At 38.9% G+C, this 21,617-nt stretch overlaps 2 protein-coding genes across 4 annotated transcripts in view; one reads left to right on the forward strand and one right to left on the reverse strand.

Moving 5' to 3' along the window:
- MRPS35 (mitochondrial ribosomal protein S35) overlaps window positions 1-2,197 on the forward strand; it is a 45,113-nt gene extending 42,916 nt beyond the window's left edge. For both annotated transcript variants that reach the window (XM_047740379.1, XM_047740380.1), the window contains exon 8: window positions 1,917-2,197. In XM_047740379.1, coding sequence (XP_047596335.1) covers window positions 1,917-2,186 — 270 coding nt within the window. In that variant the 3' untranslated portion in view covers window positions 2,187-2,197. The remainder of the gene's footprint in view (window positions 1-1,916) is intronic.
- A 10,128-nt stretch (window positions 2,198-12,325) lies between these two features.
- Window positions 12,326-20,322, reverse strand: MANSC4 (MANSC domain containing 4). 2 transcript variants are annotated; one of them, XM_047740377.1, is made up of 4 exons: window positions 19,815-20,322; window positions 16,907-17,041; window positions 14,026-14,236; window positions 13,738-13,876 (listed from the first exon to the last, which is right to left on the reverse strand). In XM_047740377.1, the coding sequence occupies exons 1-4, from the start codon at window positions 20,041-20,043 to the stop codon at window positions 13,858-13,860; spliced, it is 594 nt and encodes a 197-aa protein (XP_047596333.1). In that variant the 5' UTR covers window positions 20,044-20,322; the 3' UTR covers window positions 13,738-13,857. The 2 variants fall into 2 exon arrangements, with proteins under 2 accessions (XP_047596332.1, XP_047596333.1); XM_047740376.1 differs by having other exon boundaries at window positions 12,326-14,236.
- Window positions 20,323-21,617: the final 1,295 nt, after the last annotated feature.

The following is a 21,617-nucleotide window of genomic DNA, read 5'->3' on the forward strand; positions in this document are numbered from 1 at the left end:
TTTGCCAAGCCTATGGGGTGAATCACAGCCACATTAAAAAAGGAGTATAGGGTTAATTCTCAACCAGATAGTATGTTTCTAGAACGTTAGTTGATATGTTTTCCTCAGCCATAAATTCAGGATAGGGGAGGTGGGGCAAACAGTATATAGGGAGTTGTGGGTATAGCCCCTCTGGCTAAGGAATTTGAGGGTCAGGGAAACACTCCACATCCTTTTGGTTTATCTTGAAGGAAAGGTTATTTAGTTTGAAGGATTTAAACAGGATTTCTTTTTCTTGTGGTTCTTTGTGGTGGAGGAGACTCTTTCCTGGCCTTCAGTTAACCCAAATGGGGTTAGCTGAGTCCATGGCATATCCAGGGGCCTATTTGCAGTTGGTGGGGCTCCTCTTTACCCTTTGAGGGACGCATTTCCTGTGCTTTTTCTCTTTTCTTTTATTTTTTTGTTTTTTTAAAGATTTTTTAAAAATTGTATTTATTTTACAGAGATCACAGGCAGAGAGGCAGACAGAGAGAGAGAGAGAGGAGGAAGCAGGCTCCCTGCTGAGCAGAGAGCCTGATGCCCCAGGACCCTGAGATCACGACCTGAGCCGAAGGCAGAGGCATTAACCCACTGAGCCACCCAGGCGCCCCTCTTGTCCTTTTTCTCTTTTCATGGACTCTAATAGTGAGGTTGGGGACAGGAGGGAGGCAGAAGTGGAATCCATCTCCTTGGTACTCTCTTAATTCTGAACAGACTTGGAGCTCTGTCTGCTCAAGTTGGGGTCTTTTTCAAGAGGAGTTTTCAGAGATAAAATATTTTTGACAGCCTTACAAATCTGTCTTTCTTTTAATACTTCAGAAATGTTATAATTTGTGGGGTTTACCACCTTCAAAAGTTTTAAGAATATTGGATGATTCTATAATAGCATATAGCTCAGAATATGTTCTGTGTTAGTTTGGAAAGAATGTGGCTGGCATTCAGCACTTCATTGAACCAGGGCTTATTATTTATCAGCTGCGTTCCTTGATTTTTCACAGAATGTTACATCTTCATCTAAATCATAAATCTGAATTATATTGCTATAAAACCTAACAGTGTTCCCTAAGATAGCATAGTAGTAACTTTTGTAAGAAAAAAACATGTTAGTGGGGAGCCTGGGTGGCTCAGTTGTTAAGCGTCTGCCTTCAGCTCAGTTCATGATCCCAGAGTCCTGGGATTGAGCCCCCGTATCGGGCTCCCTGCTCTGAGGGAAGCCTGCTTTTCCCTCTCCCGCTCCCCCCTGCTTCTGTTCCCTCTCTCACTGTGTCTCTCTCTGTCAAATAAATAAATAAAATCTTAAAAAAAAAAAAAAAAGAAAGAAAAGAGAAAACAAGTAGTAACAAAAATTATTTCCCTTAGAGGAACAGAAAATAAAGAAATAACAAAATAAAATTCCAGAATATATGAAGTCATTAGGACTAAAAATCATGTATTACACATGTATTTTATATTTTTTATTTTATTGTAATGATTGGTATTCCTTGTCATCCCCACAGGCATGTTACAAAGATAAATACAGTCTTTTCTCAACTCGTTATTATTAACCTCAGAAATGTGAAGTGTTGATGTGTTAAGAGTTTAGGGATTAGAAAGCTGCAAAAAAATGAGTTTTCTATATCTTTTGGGAAATAGTGTTGCTTTGTGAGTGGAATTTGCAAGCCAGATAAATTCTGTAGAATTAGTGAGTGGTAATGGAGTAGTCACATCATAGACTGTGGGGTCCTGAAACAGTTGGTGCAGGTGGATAGCAGTGCTGTAAGGGAGGGAAATCAAAGTTCACATACAAAGTATCCACAGGGACTCTCCACATTTTGCAGATTCTCTTTCCCTAAAAGAAAAACAAAACTTTGTTTTTAGATCGTATTTCTCAGATTTCAGAACTCATTTTTTCCTTTCAGAAAACTGAAGAATGGGAGAAAGATAAGACTGAAGCAGACATGGAAGAGTATGTATGGAACAATAGCTCCTCTGAAAAAAATATTCTGGAAACACTTCTCCAAATGAAAGCTGCTGAGAAAAATCTGGAAGTAAATAAAGAAGAGCTCCTTGCTACGAAAGAAGTTGAAGAGTACAAAAAGTCTGTTGTTAATCTTAAGAATGAAGGGGACAGTGAAAATACCCTTTCTCAGTACAAAGAATCAGTGAAGAAACTATTAAATCTAATGTGATTTATTTAGAAAAATCTCCTTGATTTAATTTTATGATAGATCTGTAATCATTCTCACTTTATATAAATTTGAAAATGCTAAAAAAAAACCATTGTTACACATTTCAGATTTTTTTTATTAGTTTCAGAGGTAGAGTTTAGTGATTCATCAGTTGCATATAACATACCCAGTGCTCATTCCATCAGTTTCCCTCCTTAATACCCATCCCCCAGTTACCTCATCCCCCCACCCACCTCCCCTTCAGCAACCCTCAGTGTGTTTCCTAGAGTTCAGTGTCTCTTACAGTTTGCCTTCCTGTCAATTTTCATCTTATTTTATTTTTCCTTACCTGCTCCTGTGTTCATCTCTTTTATTTCTTAAATTTCACATATGAATGAAATCATATGGTATTTGTCTTTCTCTGACTTATTTTGCTTAGCATAATATTCTAATTCTATCCACATTGTTGAAAATGATAAGATTTAATTATTTTTGAATAAAAATACTACTGTGTATATGTACCTCATCTTTATCCATTCATTTATCAGTGGACATCTGGATGCTTTCCATATTTTGGCTGTGGTGGACGTTGCTGCTATAAACATTGGGGTGAGATGCCCTTTTGGATCACTGCGTTTATATCTTTGGGGTAAATACCCAGTAATGCAGTTGCTGGTTCATAGGGTTGCTCTGTTTTCAACTTTCTGAGGAACCTCCAAACTGTTTTCCAGAGCGGCTGCACCAGTTTGCATTCCTACTAACAGTGTAAAAGGGTTCCCCTTTCTCCACATCGTCACCAACATCTGTTGTTCCTGACTTGTTAATTTTAGCCATTTTGACTGGTGTGAGGTGGTATCTCATTATGGTTTTGATTTGTATTTCCCTGATGCTGTGTCTGCTAGCCATTTGTATGTCTTCTTTGGGGTAATGTCTGTTGGCATCTTCTGCCCATTTCTTGACTGGATTTTTTGCTTTTGGGGTGTTGAGTTTAATAAGTTTCTTTATAGATTTTGGATACTGGCCCTTTATCTGATAAGCCGTTTGCAAATATATTCTCCCATTCCATAGGTTGCCTTTTAGTTTTGTCAGCTGTTTGCTGTGCAAAAGCTTTTTATCTTGATGAAGTCTCAATAGTACATTTTTGCTTTTGTTTCCCTTGTCTTTGGAGACCTATCTAGCAAGAAGTTGTTGCAGCTGAGGTCAGGTTGCTGCCTATATTTTCTTCTAGGATTTTGACAGGTGTCTATCTCATGTTTAGGTCTTTCATCCATTTTGAGTCCATTTTTGTGATGGTGTAAGGAAATGGTCCAGTTTCATTCTTCTGCATGTGGCTGTCTAATTTTCTCAGCACCATTTGTTGAAGAGACTGTCTTCTTTCCATTGGACATTCTTTCCTACTTTGTTGAAGATTAGTTGACCATAGAGTTGAGGGTCCATATCTGCTCTCTATTCTGTTCCATTGATCTATGTGTCTGTTTTTGTGCCAGTACCATGCTGTCTTGCTGATTACAGCTTTGTAATAGAGCTTGAAGTCCAGAATTGTGATGCCTCCAGCTTTGGTTTAATTTTTTCAGAATTACTTGGGTATTCGGGGTCTTTTCTGGCTTCACACAAATTTTAGAATTATTTGTTCCAGCTTTGTGAAATATCTTGATGGTATTTTGATAGGGATTACATTGAATGTGTAGATTGCTGTAGGTAGCATCGACATTTTAACAATATGTGTTCTTCCAATCCATGAGCATGGAATGTTTTTCCATTTCTTTGTGTCTTCCTCAATTTCTTTCTTAAGTGCTCTATCGTTTTCAGAGTAGAGATCTTTTACCTCTTTGGTTAGGCTTTTTCCTAGGTATCTTCCAGGTTTTGGTGCAATTATAAATGGGATCAATTCCTTGATTTATCTTTCCTTAGCTTCATTGTTAGTATATAGAAATGTAACTACCTTCTGTGCATTTATTTCATATCCTGCAACTTTGCTGGATTCCTCTATCAGTTCTAGTAGTTTTGGGGTAGAGTCTTTTGGGTTTTCTACATAGAATATTATGCCTGTGAAGAGTGAGAGTTCAACTTCTTCCTTGCTTGTTCAGATGCCTTTTTTTCTTTATGTTGTCTGGTTGCTGAAGCTAGGACTTCTAGTGCGGTGTTGAACAATAGTGGTGAGAGTGGACATCCCTGCCGTGTTCCTGACCTTAGGGGAAAAGCTCTCAGTTTTTCCACGTTGAGGATGATACTCGCTGTCGGTTTTTCATATATGGCCTTTGTGATACTGGGGTATGTTTCCTCTATCCATGCACTGCAGAGAGTTTTTATCAAAAAAGGATGCTATACTTTGTCAAATGCTTTTTCTGAATCTATGGAGACGATCAAGGTCCTTGTCCTTTTATTAAAGTGATTTATGACGTTTATTGATTTGTGGATATTGAACCACCCTTGCAGCCCAGGAATAAATCCCACGTGGCTGTAGTGAATAATCCTTTTAATGTACTGTTGGATTCTCTTGGCTAGTATTTTGGTGAGAATTTTTGCATCCATTTTTATCAGGGATGTAGGTCTATAGTTCTCCTTTTTGGTGGGGTCTTTGTCTAATTTGGGGTTTGAGGTGCTGCTGGCCTTATAGAATGAGTTGGGAAGTTTCCCTTCCATTTCTATTTTTTGAAACAGTTTCAGAAGAATGGGTATTAATTCTTCTTTAAATGTTTGGTAGAATTCCCCTGGAAGCCATCCAGCCTTGTGCTCTTGTGTTTTGGGAGATTTTTGATTACTGATTGAATTTCTGTGCTGGTTATGGGTCTATTCAGGTTTTCTGTTCTTCCTGTTCCAGTTTTGGTAGTTTACATGTTCCTAGCACCCATTTTTTTTCCAGATTGCTTGATTTGTTGGCAAACAATTGCTCATAATATTCTCTTATAATTGTTTGTATTTTTTCAGTGTTGGTTGTGTTCTCTCCGTTTTCATTCATGATTCTATTTATTTGGGTCCTTTTCTTTTCTTTTTGATTAGTCTGGCTAGAGGTTTATCGATCTTTTTTTATTTTTCTTAAAAGATTTTATATATTTATTTGACAGAGAGAGACAGCGAGAGAGGGAATACAAGCAGGGGACATGAGAGAGGGAGAAGCAGGCTCTCCGCTTAGCAGGAAACCCAATGCCGGGTTCAGTCCCACGACCCTGGGATCATGACCTTAGCCAAAGGCAGATGGCTAACGACTGAGCCACCCAGGCACTGAGGTTTATCAATCTTACTAATTCAAAGTACCAGCTCCTAGTTTCGTTGATCTGTTCTACTGTTGTTGTGTTTTTTTGTTTTTTTGTTTTTTAATGTCTATTTCATTGATTTCTGCTCTACTCTATTTCTCTTTTCCTGCTAGATTTAGGCTTTATTTGCTGGTCTTTTCCCAGCTCCTTTAGGTCTAAGGTTAGATTGTGTATTTGGGACTTCTCTTGCTTCTTTCTTTCTTTTTCTTTTTTTTTTTAAAGATTTTATTTATTTATTTGACAGAGAGAGAGAGAGAGAGATCACAAGTAGGCAGAGAGGCAGGCAGAGAGAGGGGGAAGCAGACTCCCCACTGAGCAGACAGCCTGATGTGGGGCTCGATCCCAGGACCCTGGGATCATGACCCAAGCCGAAGGCAGAGGCTTTAACCCACTGAGCCACCCAGGCACCCTACTTCTCTTGTTTCTTGAGAAAGGCTTGTATTGCTATATACTTCCCTCTTAGGACCACCTTTGCTGTATCCCAAAGGTTCTGAACTATCCTGTTTTCACATTTGTTTCCATGTATATTTTGAGTTCTTCTCTAATTTCCTGATTGATTCTTTAGTAAGGTGCTCTTTAACCAACATGTATTTGTGTTCCTTCCAATTTTTCTCTTGTGATTGAGTTCAGGTTTTAAAGCACGGTGGTCTAAATATATGCATGGTATGATCTCAGTCTTTCTGTACCAGTTGAGACCTGATTTTTGATGCAGTATGTGATCTATTCTGGAGAATGTTCCATGTACTCTTAAGAAGAATGTGTATTCTGTTACTTTAGATGAAATGCTCTAAATATATCTCTTAAGTCCATCTGGTCTGGTGTGTCATTCAAAGCCCTTGTTTCCTTTTTCATCTGCTTAGATGATCTGTCCATTGCAGTGAGTGGGGTGTTGAAGTCCCCGACTATTATTGTATTATTATCAGTGCGTTTCTTTAATTTTATTAATTGGTTTGTATAATTGGCTGCTCCCAAGTTAAGGGTGTAAATATTTACAGTTGTTAGATCTTCTTGTTGGGTAGACCCTTTGATTATGATATTGTGTCCTTTTTCATCTCTTATTACAGTCTTTGATTTAAAAAGTCTAGTTTAATATGAGGATGGCTACTCCAGCTTTCTTTTGATGTTCATTAGCATGATAAATGGTTCTTCACCCCCTCATGCTCAATCTGGAGGTATCTTTGGGTCTAAAATGAGTCTCTTATAGATAGCATATCAATGGGTCTTGTTTTTTATAAACTCTGATATCCTGTGTCTTTTGATTGGAACATTTAGTCCATTTACATTCAAAGTAATTACATAGGAAGTTGTACCATTGTATTTTCAGTAAAGTCACTGTTTCTGTAGATTGTCACTGTTCCTTTTTGCTGTTTGTTACTTTTGGGTTCTCTTCCCTCAAAGGATCTCCTTTAATATTTCTTACAGGGCTAGTGTAGTAATCAAAAATTCCTTTAGTTTTTGTCTAACCTGGAAACTCTTTATCTCTCCTTCTATTCTGAATGACAGCCTTGCTGGATAAAGTATTCTTGGTTGCATATTTTTCTCATTTGGTACCCTGAATATATCATGCCAGTCCTTACTGGCCTTCCAGGTCTCTGTGGGCAAGTCTGCTGTCAGCTTTATGTTTCTACCGTTGTAGGTTATGGACCTCTTGTCCTAAGCTGCTTTCAGGTTTTTCTCTTTATCTGAAATTTGCAAGCTTCATTATTGTATGTCCAAACACAACTCCAAACTGAGAATAAGGGGCTAGAGAATGATTTATCATTACCTTAATCTTTTTATTGATTTTGAGGGGGTGTCTCTGTCCCTCCTGGATTGAATGCCTATTTCCTTCTCCAGATTAGGGAAGTTCCCAGCTGTAATTTGTTCAAATAAACATTCTGCCCCCCTCCTTCCCTTTCATCTTCTGGGACCCCTATTATATGGATATTATTTTGCTTTATGGAATCACTGATTTCTAGAAGTCTTCCTTCATGATTAGGTAGTTGTCTCTCTTCAGCTTACTTATTTTCCATTATTTTGTCTTCTATATTACTGACTCTTCTCTGCCTCATTTATTGTCACTTTTAGAGCCTCCATTTTTTACCACATCTCAGTAATAGCATTTTTAATTTTGGCATGATTGTATTTTAGTTCTTTTATTTCTACAGTAAGGGATTCTCTAGTATCTTGAATGCTTTTTTCAAGCCCAGCTTGTATCTTTATAATCATTGTTTTAAGTTCTAGTTCAGACATCTTACTTATATCCATATTGATTAACTCCTGTTCTTTCTTTTGTGATTAAGTTTCTCCATCTTGTTATTACGTCCAGAAGAGAAGAAAGAGAGAGTAAAGACGACAATATTTCTAAAAAGTGGCCACTTTTCTCTTTGCAGCATTGCAGCATTTCTTTTATCAGATCTCTGGTTGAAAATGCAAGTGTTCAGAATGATTTGATAACTATCTAGCTGAATTCCAAGGATAAGACAAACATAGGGTCCTTACTACTCCACCATGTTAACTCTAGAAGCCACATCACATTTAAAATATTTTCTCATACTAATGCATCATGGCAATGATTATTCAGCAATTTTCTTTTTTTTAATCATTTTTTTAATCATTTTTTAAAATTTATTTTCAGCATAACAGTATTCATTGTTTTTTTACCACACCCAGTGCTCCATGCAGTCCGTGCCCCCTCTAATACCCACCACCTGGTTCCCCTAACCTCCCACCCCCCTACCTCTTCAAACCCTTCAGATTGTTTTTCAGAGTCCATAGTCTCTCATTGTTCACCTCCCCTTCTAATTTCCCCCAACTGCCTTCTCCTAACTCCCCATGTCCTCCATGCTATTTGTTATGCTCCACAAATAAGTGAAACCATATGATAATTGACTCTCTCTGCTTGACTTATTTCACTCAGCATAATCTCTTCCAGTCCCGTCCATGTTGCTACAAAAGTTGGGTATTCATCCTTTCTGATGGAGGCATACTACTCCATAGTGTATATGGACCACATCTTCCTTATCCATTCGTCCATTGAAGGGCATCTTGGTTCTTTCCACAGTTTGGCAACCGTGGCCATTTATTCAGCAATTTTCTTATTTGTATGGTGTGGCAGTAGAACTGATTAGAAGATCTGTGTGATTCCTTCTGGTTTGAAAGTATTTTAATTTTATTTCTGCCATCACTTTAAATATTCATGTATATACATATGTTGTTCTTTTATCTCCTATTTCTTTCCATACAAATTAGCACTTATTGGTTGCTTTTGAATCCAGATCTTCCTCAACTTATGATGGGGTTATGTCCCAATAAATCCATCTTAAGATGAAAATATTGTAAGTTGAAAATGTATTTAATACACCTAACCTACCAAGCATCATAGCTTAGTTCAGCCTATCTTAAACATGCTCAGAACACTTAACGGTAGCTTACAGTTGGCCAGAATCATCTATCACAGAGCCTACTTTATAATTGTTAAATATCTCATGCAGTTTATTGAATACTGTACTGAAAGTGAAAGAATGGTTTTATGGGTACAAAGTGGTTGTCAGTATATGGGTTGTTTACCCTTATGATCACATGGCTGGATAGGAGCTTTGGCTGCTGCTGCCCACTATCATGAAAATGTATCATCACATATCACTAGTCTGGGAAAAGATCAAAATTCAAAATCTGAAGTATGGTTTCCTCAGTATGTTACTGCTTTCACACCATTGTAAATTCAAAAAATCGTGGGTCATAATAAGTCAGGACCAGCTGTAATGACTTTGGTTATTTAGGAAGCTAAGTCCAGAATCTACTCCCCTAAATATAGTTCAGTGCTTTTTTTTACATAACTACTGTCCACCCAATGCCTTTTCTACAGATGCCAATTCTGATTAGAAACAGGTTCTTGGGGGCACCTGGGTGGCTCAGTGGGTTAAAGCCTCTGCCTTCGGCTCAGGTCATGATCCCAGGGTCCTGGGATCGAGCCCCACATCAGGCTCTCTGCTCCAGCGGGGAGCCTGCTTCCCCCTCTCTCTCTGTCTGCCTCTCTGCCTACTTGTGATCTCTGTCTGTCAAATAAATTAAAAAAAAAAAAGAAAAGAAAAGAAACAGGTTCTTGGAAGTATTTTTCTAATCTGAAAAGGTTGCTCCATTCCTCTCTTCTGGGCTCACTTTATGTTAATTCAACTCTGTTTAGCATCCTCCTTTCTGTTTTCTGGGGCTCACTTCTCCAAGCCAATGCTTGCAGAAAAGTGGAAATGGAGATTAACTGGTATTCATCTCTTTAGATTCCCCAGTTAGAGTTTCTGCAGCTCAGAAAAGAGATGAGGTGTAAGACCTTGAAATTAATTGGAATAAATGACAAAATAAGAACTGTCCTATGAAACATTCCATTCAATTTAACTGTCAATTCAGTATTTTTATCTATTATGTCTTACCACTTCCAAAGTTGTAAGTGGTTAAGTTAATTAAAATAGAGGAATTATTGAGTTTGTTACTTGTCCAAAACTTATTTTGCCTAACAGAATTAGAGAACATAAATGAAAGCCAAAAAGAATGTGAAAACAGTTACCCAAAGGATTTATATGAAATGAAGGTATGATTTAGTATAAGCAAGGCCAAGAATCTGTATGTTATTAAGTATGATAATATGACCTTGATTGCAAAAAGAGAGATACATTGTAATCCACAGCATAGAAATAGAAAATTAGGGCGCCTGGGTGGCTCAGTGTGTTAAGCCGCTGCCTTTGGCTCAGGTCATGATCTCAGGGTCCTGGGATTGAGTCCCGAATCGGGCTCTCTCTTTGTCGGGGGCCTGCTTCCTCCCCCTCCCCACCCCGCCCCCGCCTGCGTCTCTGCCTGCTTGTGATCTCTCTCTCTCTGTCAAATAAATAAATAAAATCTTTTTAAAAAAAATTAAAAATTAAAAAATAGTAAATTAAAAGCACACTTTAAGTGTATTGAAATGTTATATTTCTTAGAGATTCATGGAGTTTAAGGAATTTCAGATGCAGAAACAGTATTGAAGAAGGGAACATTTTGAAAATAGAGGTTGAGGAGAAATCCTTTGGGAACATATAAAGAGATGGTAGGTTAGGGCCATCCATCTTGTAGAAATAATACTATAATAATAGATAAAACAGAGGAGGTAATGTTGTGTAATGAAGAATCTGACCTAGCCCAAAGAGAGGTCTGGCCTTTGCTTGCAGCTTCTAGGAGGAATCTATGTCATACCTCATAGGAGTATCTTTGTTTAGGGTGAGAGCCAGTCACAATGGATTTTAGGGTGGGGATGGCCACACCTGACAGTCTTAGCCATGCCGGCAAAACCACCTGATTTAGAGGAAGGGGCATTAAGTCACCTGGGATCAGTCCACCTGGCAGCTGAGATCAACCACCCAGGTAATCACTCAGTCATACCCCTGCAATAGAGCCTCTATAAAATCTTTGAACTGCTAAAGTTTGGGCAGGTTTCCCTGGCTGGCAGTACTCTGGGCATATTACCATACACTGGTACAGGAAAAGTAACATATCTTGCATCTAGGGGGAGACACCAGAAACTATAACTTTGGAACGCTCTGTGACTTCATTCTATGTGCTTCTTCCCTTGGCTGACTTTAATCCATATCCTTTCCCTGTGATAAACCATAACCATGAGTATAACAGCTTTCCTTGAGTTCTGTGAATTATTCTAGTGAATTACCAAACCTGAGGGTGGTTTTCAGACAGACCTCCCCGCTCCAAATTTATACTTGGTGTCTCACAGAGCACTGTACCCTCTAGCCTTTGCAGTTTGGGTATCTCCAGGCAACTGACCTGAAGATAGGCTGTAGCACTGACACCTAATGGCAAAATCTTAGAGCTGTGAGATTAATACAGAACTGCCTCAGATGGAAAGCAGTTACGATCATTGTAATTTTAGCAATAATTAAACTACTGTTTTTCATTAATTGGATCTTTATCCGTTAATACTATTAATTGAGCCAATATATACAATGAACATCATATTTATCCTTTAACGAGTCTAAGGGATATTTGCTACATTGATAACACATTGACTGCTGACATCAAACTTAAAATTACATAACTCAGAAGTTGCTTAAACACATAGGCAACTAAGAAGTAGGATAAATCTGTTCCCTTAATTGTGACATGCTTTAGTTCTTTCTTTGCATATATCCTTCTCAACAGTGGTAAGTATTTCATAATCCTGGACAGTTACAGACTTTTTAAAAGAGGTCTGGCTAGTTACAATGTTGGGAGGATTTCAGTATCATGGTTACTTTGCAATTGAGTTTAACAATCTTGGCCTTGGTTGTTGACTGGTTGTTGGCCTTGAGAATCTTTTATTGTTTCTTAAGAAAGTTTTAAATTCCATTCAGAAGTTCTCTTTTGGTCCTTGTGGGTTCCAGGAAGGACATGGTTTCTAGGCTTGGCGATTTTTGCTTCCTGGCTGACACTGGTCTGGTTGCATCTACAGTCTAATAAATGTCTTCAATTTATCTGATGGGTCACAGATAGTGGCTGAAGAAGAGGAGTATGAGTTTGGTTTCTTACAAACGTAAATATGTTTTCTCAAATTATGGTCATTTTTATAAAACTACCAATTTTAGGAAATGAGCAAATGCTAAGAAACCCCATGGAAGAAAAACGTTTTTCTAGCAGCCCTGGTTTTTGGGAAACATTTAAAAGCTTGTATATAAAAAATAAAATAAAAACTTGCATATATTTTAAAGAAAAATAATCTTTTAAAAGATTGTACAAATAATTTTTAAAGACTGCTTCCTGAATTATTTATTGAAATGTAACTTTAGGGTAATTTAAGTCTTTATATCCTCCCTATGTAATATGAATAATTTTTTTTCTTAATGCATTGGGAAAGAAATTGATAAAATTTAATATTTAATATTATAACTAGTAAATAAGGGTAAGTTGATGACATTTTTAAAATCAGATTTTTATTTGTGGCTAATATTCCACTGATACAGATTTTTTTATATTTCTTCCTTATATTAAAAAAAGAAACAGACATTTTCCCCCCACAGAGTATCAACACTAGGGAAAGAAACAGAAACACCTCTTAAACCACTGGACAGTTTGTTATTTAACATAAGAGAGAACAGTACTATTTTATTAATCCTATAATAGGGTTTTCTTTTATCTATTCTTCTTGCTTATTGGCTGTCTTTTAGTATCTCTCCTCACATGTAAAAAGAGTTTCAAGGGTTAGATTAAGGGCCTAAAGCTTAAAATCATTGGAGACTTGATTGAATTAAAGTGTCTGCACTTCAGGGTGGGGGTGGGGGTAGATCTCGTGTAAGATTTGGACAGAGCTCAAATACCTACAGCTAATGTTTGCACCTGGGGAAACACTACATACACGTGAGGGCTGTAAACTAAAACTCCCAAGCTTTATTCAAAAGAGATCCACACAAACTCAAAGATTCCAGTACCAGAGTTAAAGGCATGTCATCTTTAAAAAATGAAGATGGTTTAGGATTGAGAAGAATTAATCAATTGAACATCAAAACTAAGTTTTTTTAAAAGGCAGCTTTTGCACATGTGTTAGTAACTGTAATAATAGCGCTTTTCTGTCCAATCCACTAAAAGATTTTATTAACATACATGACAATTATTTGACCTTGACAGGAAACATATGATGTTACGGTGTTTTCCTCTCTGTATCTTTTTTTTCCATGTTTTTTGGAGGCTTTTAATCTAACAGTGATTTCCAGCATAAACTTTTGAATCAGATATCTATTAAATCCTGCCTTCACTAATATTAAGCTATGTGGCTTTAGGGAAGATAGCCTCTCTCTTCTCATTTTCCTCATCTGTAAAATGTGATAATAATACTATAGTCATTTAAAAAAGTATATCTAATTCATAAAATTATATCCATGAGGGAATACATGTATAGCACTTAGAAGCATATCTCTCACACTGCTAAACAAGTGCAGGGGTCAGAATTTTGGAACTTTGGCAAAGGGTAGACAGTTCACAAAATAGAAATGATCAAAGCAGTTAAGTTTATGAAGATTTGGGCCTTTTTTAGAGGTTGGTAAGGGGGGCATCCTGTGCAATTATTCATTTTTTTTAAACAAACAGCCCTTGTCTTACAGAAAACTAAAAAACGATACCCTTGAAAGCTTACAATCTCCTTGTAACTTTTACTCTTAAGAGTTCTTCTTTAGAGTGTTACCTTTTCGACATGCCTGGATCCTGACTTTCTCTGCCCTGGCTTATACTGGCCCTGCTGCTTTCTCCAGCATCCAGACGCCAGGATGATCACACAACAGCAAAGAAAGATGACAGAGGTACAGAGGGCCACCGGAGCCAGCCACATCTTTGAAGTCACAGATGCCCCATCAGGTGTCATGTCTTCATTCTCAGCTGTGTGGTTTCTGCTGTTGGACCCCTTGGTTTTATTTAGTAATTGCTTGCTACTGTTGAGTCGGGATGGAATAGGCCTATGAAAAACTTTTGTGTCTATGGGAACAAAGAAAGGAGAAATAGTCTTGTTATCTGGATTATTGATGAAATCAGTGCTGTGTGACCCCATATTTACCTCTGTGGTAATGGAGTTATTCAGGAAAATGAGTTTTGCCCAAGAATCTGTGGTTAATTCCTTGGAATACCTATTACTGTTTGTGTTGACAACCAAATCTTGATGTGTGGTTGATGACGGCATCTCTGGTGATGGTAGCATTTGGTTTATCACTGTGGTTTGTTGTTCATCTAAATGCGTAGCTTTTAAAATCCTTAGTCTATCCTGTGTATTAGATGAGGAACGGGTATTTAGATATGTGGGACGTGATTGTTCAAAAACCAGCAAATCTGGATCTATACCTGAAAGATAAATAAGGCATCATTCATTTTATTTTTTATTTCAAGGAGAGAATATCAAAGCACAGCTTGGAGAAGTCTTGGGTTTGCCACCAAGTTAGTGAACTAAGCTTAAGTTCAAGTTCTACTATTGCATATTTCTGGAAGTCTTAGAAACATACTGGCTACATTTGAGTTTATCTTAACTTTCAAGAACACTTTTTGTTATAAACAGCTGGCTACATCATGGAGGATTCTTTGTGTCTGCCAGGGCTTCTGGGTAACAATAGCCAATGTCAGTGCAAGAATTGCAAAAAAAACAGTAACCATTTGATATATGTAGCATCTTAACGTTTTTAAAAAGTAAATAATACAGAAGTATATTCAAAATCATGAGCAAAGCCCTCTGTCTCCTCCCTTCCCAGTTCCTGAAGGTATTGACTTTGTCTTCAGTATTTTCTCTCTTGTAAAGGAACTCCTTTCCCTCTGACTTCAGACACAAGCAAATATTGCTCTTCCGTAAAGGGGAGGGGAAAAACTTCTCAACAGCTTTTCAGTTGTCTCTCCTATCAGTTTCTGTCTGTCTCCCTCTCTCCCTCTCAATATAACGATATCCATTTCTTTGTTGTTTGCCTTCTGCCATCTTGTTCCATCCACACTATTCTGTCAGAATTATGCTTCTGAGATAATCAGTAGTTTCCATAATTCCTGGCCACCTCATTGTTTTGACTTCTCTTTTACCCTCAATCCTGCTGGCCATCCTTTCCCTAAAGTTCTCCTCTTGTGACTCCCTGGAACACAGACTCTCTTGGCACTTTATCTCAGATTGCCTGTTTCTCATTTTTTCTTTCTTTAGCTGGTTCTCTCCTTGGCCCAAACTGGTTGTGTGCTTTCCACAATCTTTAGTCTGTTGTCTTCTGCTGAATTTTCCCTTCATCTCAGCCCTTCACCACATACACACACACACACACACACGCACACACACACGCACACACACGAGTATCCTCATCGGCTGTCACCATTATGTCAGTGGCACTGAAATCCACATCACCTGTTATTTCCTCTTTCTCGGTCCCTGGTCTCATTGCTCCTGTGGTCTACTGAAGGTTCCCACCTAGACATCTCATGTCATCACTGAACAGTCCCAAAGCCAAAATCATTTTGTCTGGCTCTCTATCCCTTTCGGTGACCTCACCAATCTTCCATCACCCAAGCTGGAATCTATGTACTGCAGAGCAATCTTTGACTCCTCTCTCTTCTTTTCCTTCATCCAAAAAGTCAGTCCTATGTGGTTCCATCCCAATGTGCCGGTAATCATCCCTCCTCTTCATTGCAGTTATGGTCACCTTCTCCAGATCTAATGCTTCCCTGACTAGATATTCTTATTTGCATCCTGCATATTATTTTCCCAGACTAAAGACAATCACACTCATCACTTTAATGACGACCTTTTCTCACTAAATGCCTTTGCTGGTTCTCTGTTGCTGACAAAGTCAAGCCCAAACACTGCTTTGTCCAAAACACTTTTGTAACCTGGCCTACCCTGTCCTTACCCAGATTTTCATTGCAACCCCGAAAGTGCCCCTCCCCCTTTTTTAAGATTTTATTTATTTATTTGTCAGAGAGAGAGAGAGAGCGAGAGTGAGCACAGGCAGATAGAGTGGCAGGCAGAGGCAGAGGGAGAAGCAGGCTCCCTGCTGAGCAAGGAGCCCGATGTGGGACTCGATCCCAGGACTCTGGGATCATGACCTGAGCCGAAGACAGCTGCTTAACCAACTGAGCCACCCAGGCATCCCCGAAAGTGCCCCTTTTGTAGCCAGATCTGTTTTCTACTCTCCCATCGTGTGATACAGAACTCCTTGTCTTGCCTCTCCCTGGCCTCTTCCATGAAGCTGCCTCTGAATGTAGGTTTCTTTAGTCTCCTCTTCTTTTGAGTGCTTGTACTTGAGGCAGTATCACACATTTTTGTATTCAATTAGGTTCTACACTAATTGTGAGCCTTGTCATATCAACTAGATTGTAAGAAACTCGAGGGCAGAGATACGGCTGCCATCTTCTGCAATTCTGCTCCCGGCCTGAATTAGGTGTTCAGTAAGTAAAATCGATGACGAAATTTATTGCCTTTGTATCTGGATGGCAAAAATCTATTCTTTCACATTTACCAATTTGTACCGTGTATTTGTATACATGGGCAAGGTATGCTTAAATGTGTATTTATCTAAAATAATGATTATCTTGGTTATCTTGGGACCATTGGTAGGCTAATGTATATTAGTAAGTGCATTTCCTTGTCCTTGACATCAATCTTTGTAGAATCCTTGTATACAGTGTCTGTCCATAGACCTCAAAACTACCACTAAGCATTTTCTTTGTTCCTAGTAGTACTCTTAGCCCCTCCAGTAGGAATGCCTTTTTTGGCTTTTGCTGGGGGCTCCTGGAATATAGGTAATGCTTAAGCTCTTCTTCAATCACATACAATTTGTTATCATCTGGAATGAATTCATCATTGCTGAGCATGCCAAACTAAAGCAAATTTATTTGTAGTTTTCTGCCCTGGATGCACAAAACTTTTCCAGATAGAGATCACGGGAAAATAGTGGTTCAGGTTGTTGCCAGCCAGTTTCTAGGTTATACATCTCTATTAGAGCATTACCAACATTCTTCAACATAAATACAAAATGCACAAATCATTACCTTCTGTTACGTTGTATAAAATGGCACTGGTTCCGGGCTCTAATATGCAACTCTCCAGTGTGGGGCAGTGAATATGGAGGCAGTTGACATTGTCATGCATGGGATCATGGTAGAAGACAGCCACGTTACAGGAAACTGAAAGGAAAAGTGCATCTGCAGATGGTTTTGGTTTCTCCCAGCTGGAAGAGCTCTGAGTAGCTTCTATTTCTTCCAAGAACATGGCATTCACACCAGTATATTGCAGGGCTATGTTCAGACATCTCACAGAACATGGTGAACTACAGTAACTGTTTCTATGAATGTGGAAAATGCCCTTTTAAAAGAAACCATCCACTGATTTTCTCTAATCTTTCACACATTCCACTCCACACAGGATTACCTGGAATCATTTTCCAATCCCAGGATTTTATGTTCATGAAAAGTTCAGTTGGCTACAGAAGCCCCGGGGTTATCAGATTTCTAGTTGCAGTGCCCTCTCAGAATGCTAATGCACCGGAGTTCACCAGAAAAAGAAATACGAAAATCAAGTGACAGATGTTGTAACAAAAGAGGGAGTCATGGGAAGGCAAAAATTGCAATTACTGGGAGAGGCCCAGATGGTAGCAAGTCAGCAGGCCAGGTGAACGCTACCCTGACCCTGATTATAGGGGAGCACTAGCCCCATTTGCAAATCACACATCCAACGGAAAGCCTATTCAATGTCTTTTAAAGAGGGAGAGAGTCCACTGACAAGGATGTGGGCATTTGGAATTCTAGTGGGTGGGGGTACATCACTGATGCTATCCCCCTTCTCCTAAATAACTTTGCTCCATAAAATGCATCATGTTATTTCTGGAAACCCTTAAGTCTGATTTGCTGAGTGCCAGTATCCAGTCTGTCCTCCCTAACGTGCAAAACAGACTTTCCTCCTGCTGCAGTGTAGTAGGAACCATGTGCTGGGAAATATCCATTGACCAAAGGTATCAACTTCTTTAATAAAATAAGATTACAGAGGGTTAGCATACAATTACCAGACCTCAGAGTATCCCTAAAGCTGTTGTGGAATTGTGGTTGGCCAAACCTTTGCTGCTTCTGTGTAAGGTTAACTGTGGGGAGCTCTATCCCACCCCTCCCCCATTACCTCTGGACCAGCCAGGAGGATAAAGAAGAGGGCAGAATTCAATGAATAATACATTGCTAATACATTTTAGATTACAAATGCATTCCTTGAAGACTGGACTGTCAAGTTTAAGGGAAAGGATTAAAAAATATTCAAATTTAAACATTTAAATTTTTGATAAGAAAGTAGTTGATGCTGTAAAGAGAACAATTTTAAAAGAAGTTTTATATTCCTCTTCGTGTACGTTTTAGAGTTCCAGCTCTGAACAGGTTAGCTATTGCAGAACTGTGCCTTTTTAAAGTTCTGGCTTCCAGCTAAAACAGACGTGTGTTCGTGCCCTTTCTTCTGGAGGAAGAAAACCACAACTTGGAAGCTACAGAGGCTCTAAAATCATGGAATTCTACTGGATGCTTTCAGTATCCCTGGAAGTCTAGAGGACACAGTTTCCCTGCGATGGACAGTCAGATAAATTGATAACATGGGAAAATGCTGAAAGGTACACCCCCCTGCCGCCCACCTTCCCTTGAGGCTTATGGGAATTATAAGCATCTTTAAGGTGAGAATCTAGATTGGCAACCTTTTCAAAAAAATTTCCCTTTGGGGCTCCTGGGTGCCTCAGTCAGTTAAGCGTCTGCCTTTGGCTCAGCTCATGATCCCAGGGTCTGGGATCAAGCCCTGCATTGGGCCCCCTGCTAAACGGGAAGTCTGTTTCTCCTTTCCTTCTGCTGTTGCCCCTGCTTGTACTCTCTCTCTCTCTCTCTCTCTCTCACACACACACACACACACACACACACTCTCTCTCTCTCTCTCAAACAAATAAATTCTGTAAAAAAAAAAAAAAATTCCCTTTAAAAAATTAATTGCTCTCTTGTGTGCCTGATTAACTTTCTAGGGCTTAGCCTGGGACAGCTTCTCACACTGTGGTCAGTTTACACCCTTGGATAGCCTCAGTCCACATCCCAGAAATCTGCCATGTGTACTTGGATAGGAGGCACTGGCCATTAATAAGTCGGTATCAAACCATGGAAAGAAAGTGTGGAAGAACCAAGAGAATTATTTTAACGTATTGTGTTGCTTTTGCTATTTCTTTCCAAGTAGCTTTAAAAGCTTGGAAAAATGAAAAACAAATGAAAGTAGTCTTTAGACAATTGTAACTGAAATTCTGCAATAATGAAATGTTTTCCTCATTATAAACCTTGATCATATTACAGGGGTGATGCTTAACTCTGATTCTGGATTTCAGACAAAAAAAAATCGGAATATTTAAAATATATATTTCTTTTCTTCCTTTTTGCTGGTTGACATATATCTACCTATGTCCTTCAAAACATCTAAACAATCTAAATTCCTGCTCAATGCAACCCACATTTGCTCAACATAAGCAAGCACATTTCAAAAATTAAAATATTGAGATCACCAAAAGAAGTTTGAAAGGGAAATTATTATTTTTTTGGAAATTATTATATTTTTGAAACCAAATATGCCATTTTTGGGGGGTGTGGAAATATTGGTAGTTAACCCTCGAGGAAATAGTTTCATTTAGCACTTTAGTGAAGAAAAGAAGATTGTGTCACCTGTGGGTTCCATGGCACTCTGGATCATCACCAGATTTGTAAACTGAGCCAGCACTGATCCAAATGGCAAAGTCAGTCTCAATCTCTCTCCTGCCCTCCCCCATCCCCTTGTCTCTCCCTCATCTTCCTAGTCCTGATCATCTGTTCCCTGGAACCTCTGCCTAGAGCTCCTTACTTAGGTCTTCATTTTATAAGTTTCTCCTGATTTTTGCTCAGGCATATCATTGATACTTACCATCCTTCCTAAGGCAGCAGCTCCTGCTGCATTTCTGGCCGGTACTTTCAGAATAATACTTCAGGAACTGAGCTCCCAGCTTCTGAGACTCCTCCAGGTCAATCAGAAGACCTGGAAAGCGACGGATCCAACAGTCTCTGTAAAAAATGGTGGGTGAGCAGAGAGAGTCTGAGGTCCGCCCCATGCTCAGCAGCAGCACCAAGGCTATTTCCACCACTGCCAGGTGCATTTCTGTGGTAGGAAGATCAGACAAGAAGTCTGAGTTCCGGACAGAAGCCGAAGCTGACCATCGGGGTTGAGGACAGGTTCTGGAACTTCGAAGCTGTTGCTAAGGGACTCTCCTAGAGAGTCACCTTCTAGAAAAGTGAAGCCATTCTTTGACTGCATATTGATTTTTCTTTTGTTTCTTCCCAGCTGAGCTTTAGGTGAACATTTGACTTTCTGATGTTAATTCTGAACATTTTCCAGGCCATTTTGATACTCTGTCCCTTACCCTTTTGAAGATGTGGATCCTGTGAATAGTCACAGACACCTCTTACTAAGTAAATATAAAGACAAGTGGAAATCCTAGCCCAGAGTCTTTCTGAGGAAAACAATAATTTAGTCACTTGACGTCAGATAAAGGAAGGATCCATTACACCAGAAACAAGACATTGTTTGTAAGAGGACTGTTGTATGGTTTTAAAGAAACCTGTGACTGCAGACTTTTTATTTATTTATTTATTTTTTTAAAGATTTTATTTATTTATTTGGCAGAGAGAGAGAGAAATCACAAGTAGGCAGAGAGCCAGGCAGAGAGAGAGGAGGAAGCAGGCTCCCCGCCGAGCAGAGAGTCTGATGCGGGGCTCCATCCCAGGATTCTGGGATCATGATCCGAGCGGAAGGCAGAGGCTAACCCACTGAGCCACCCAGGTGCCCCGACTGCAGACTTCTTAAAAAAAATTTTCCCCCTATGGATTTAAGTTCTGGTATTTACATTCACCAGAAAACCAGTTTGTGCCCTGTTTCAAATTTTTTGTTTTTACTAACAAAATAAGAACAACAAAACCTTGAAAGTAAATGAAAACTGAAAATGAAAAAAAAATTAATTTTGCAGTGATTTTGAAAACATTGAATGTGGATATGTGGATCCTGGTCACTTCTTGGAGCTAGGCATTCCCCACCCCCACAAAGGTCAACCACAGGCTTTCTTTAAAAAGAGAAAATGAAACATTACAGTGAAAATTGTGAAGAAGTTCAAAAAGCGGTGGGGGTGGTGGCACCTGGGTGGCTCAATCATTAAGCATATGTCTTCCTCTTGGTTCATGATCCCGATGTCCTGGGATTGAGCCCCCATTGGGCTCCCTGCTCAGCGGGAAGCCTGCTTCTCGATCTCCCACTCCCCCTGCTTGTGTTCCCTCCCTCGCTCTCGCTCTGTCAAATAAATAAATAAAACCTTTAAAAAAAGTTCAAAATGGGGGCTATCTAATCTGTTTTCTGAGATTCTTGTTTGCAAGTTATAAAGGATACTTCTTTGTGAAGCATATACAAAAACGCATAGTATCTCTGATGAAAGCAGTGACAGTTGCTAAGAAATGTGTATTAGGGAAATGAAATGGTTTTAAATTTCTAAATATTAATAAAAATCACTTCAATTGCAATGCCAAAACATTTGAAAAGATACTAAAGGAGGCAAAAATGGGCTCTCACTTTTGTGAAGGTTGTAGTTTCCATATCCCGTGATGATGTCCACATTGACAAAGTAGTTCAAAGCATGAAACTGTAGGGTTTTTATACCCATTTTTATACCAAGCATAAGTGAAA

The sequence above is a fragment of the Lutra lutra genome, chromosome 8 (genome assembly GCF_902655055.1).
Source record: "Lutra lutra chromosome 8, mLutLut1.2, whole genome shotgun sequence".
In the NCBI taxonomy this organism is placed as follows: Eukaryota; Metazoa; Chordata; class Mammalia; order Carnivora; family Mustelidae; genus Lutra; species Lutra lutra.

Coding starts and splice junctions, on each gene's coding strand:
- MANSC4 (XM_047740376.1), bottom strand. CDS start 20,043: ATGCACCTGGCAGTGGTGGAAATAGCCTTGGTGCTGCTGCTGAGCATG. Junction 17,042..19,814: donor CTGCTGCCTTAGGAAGGATG/GTAAGTATCAAT, acceptor TTTTCCTTTCAG/TTTCCTGTAACGTGGCTGTC. Junction 14,237..16,906: donor TTTATACAACGTAACAGAAG/GTAATGATTTGT, acceptor TTTATCTTTCAG/GTATAGATCCAGATTTGCTG.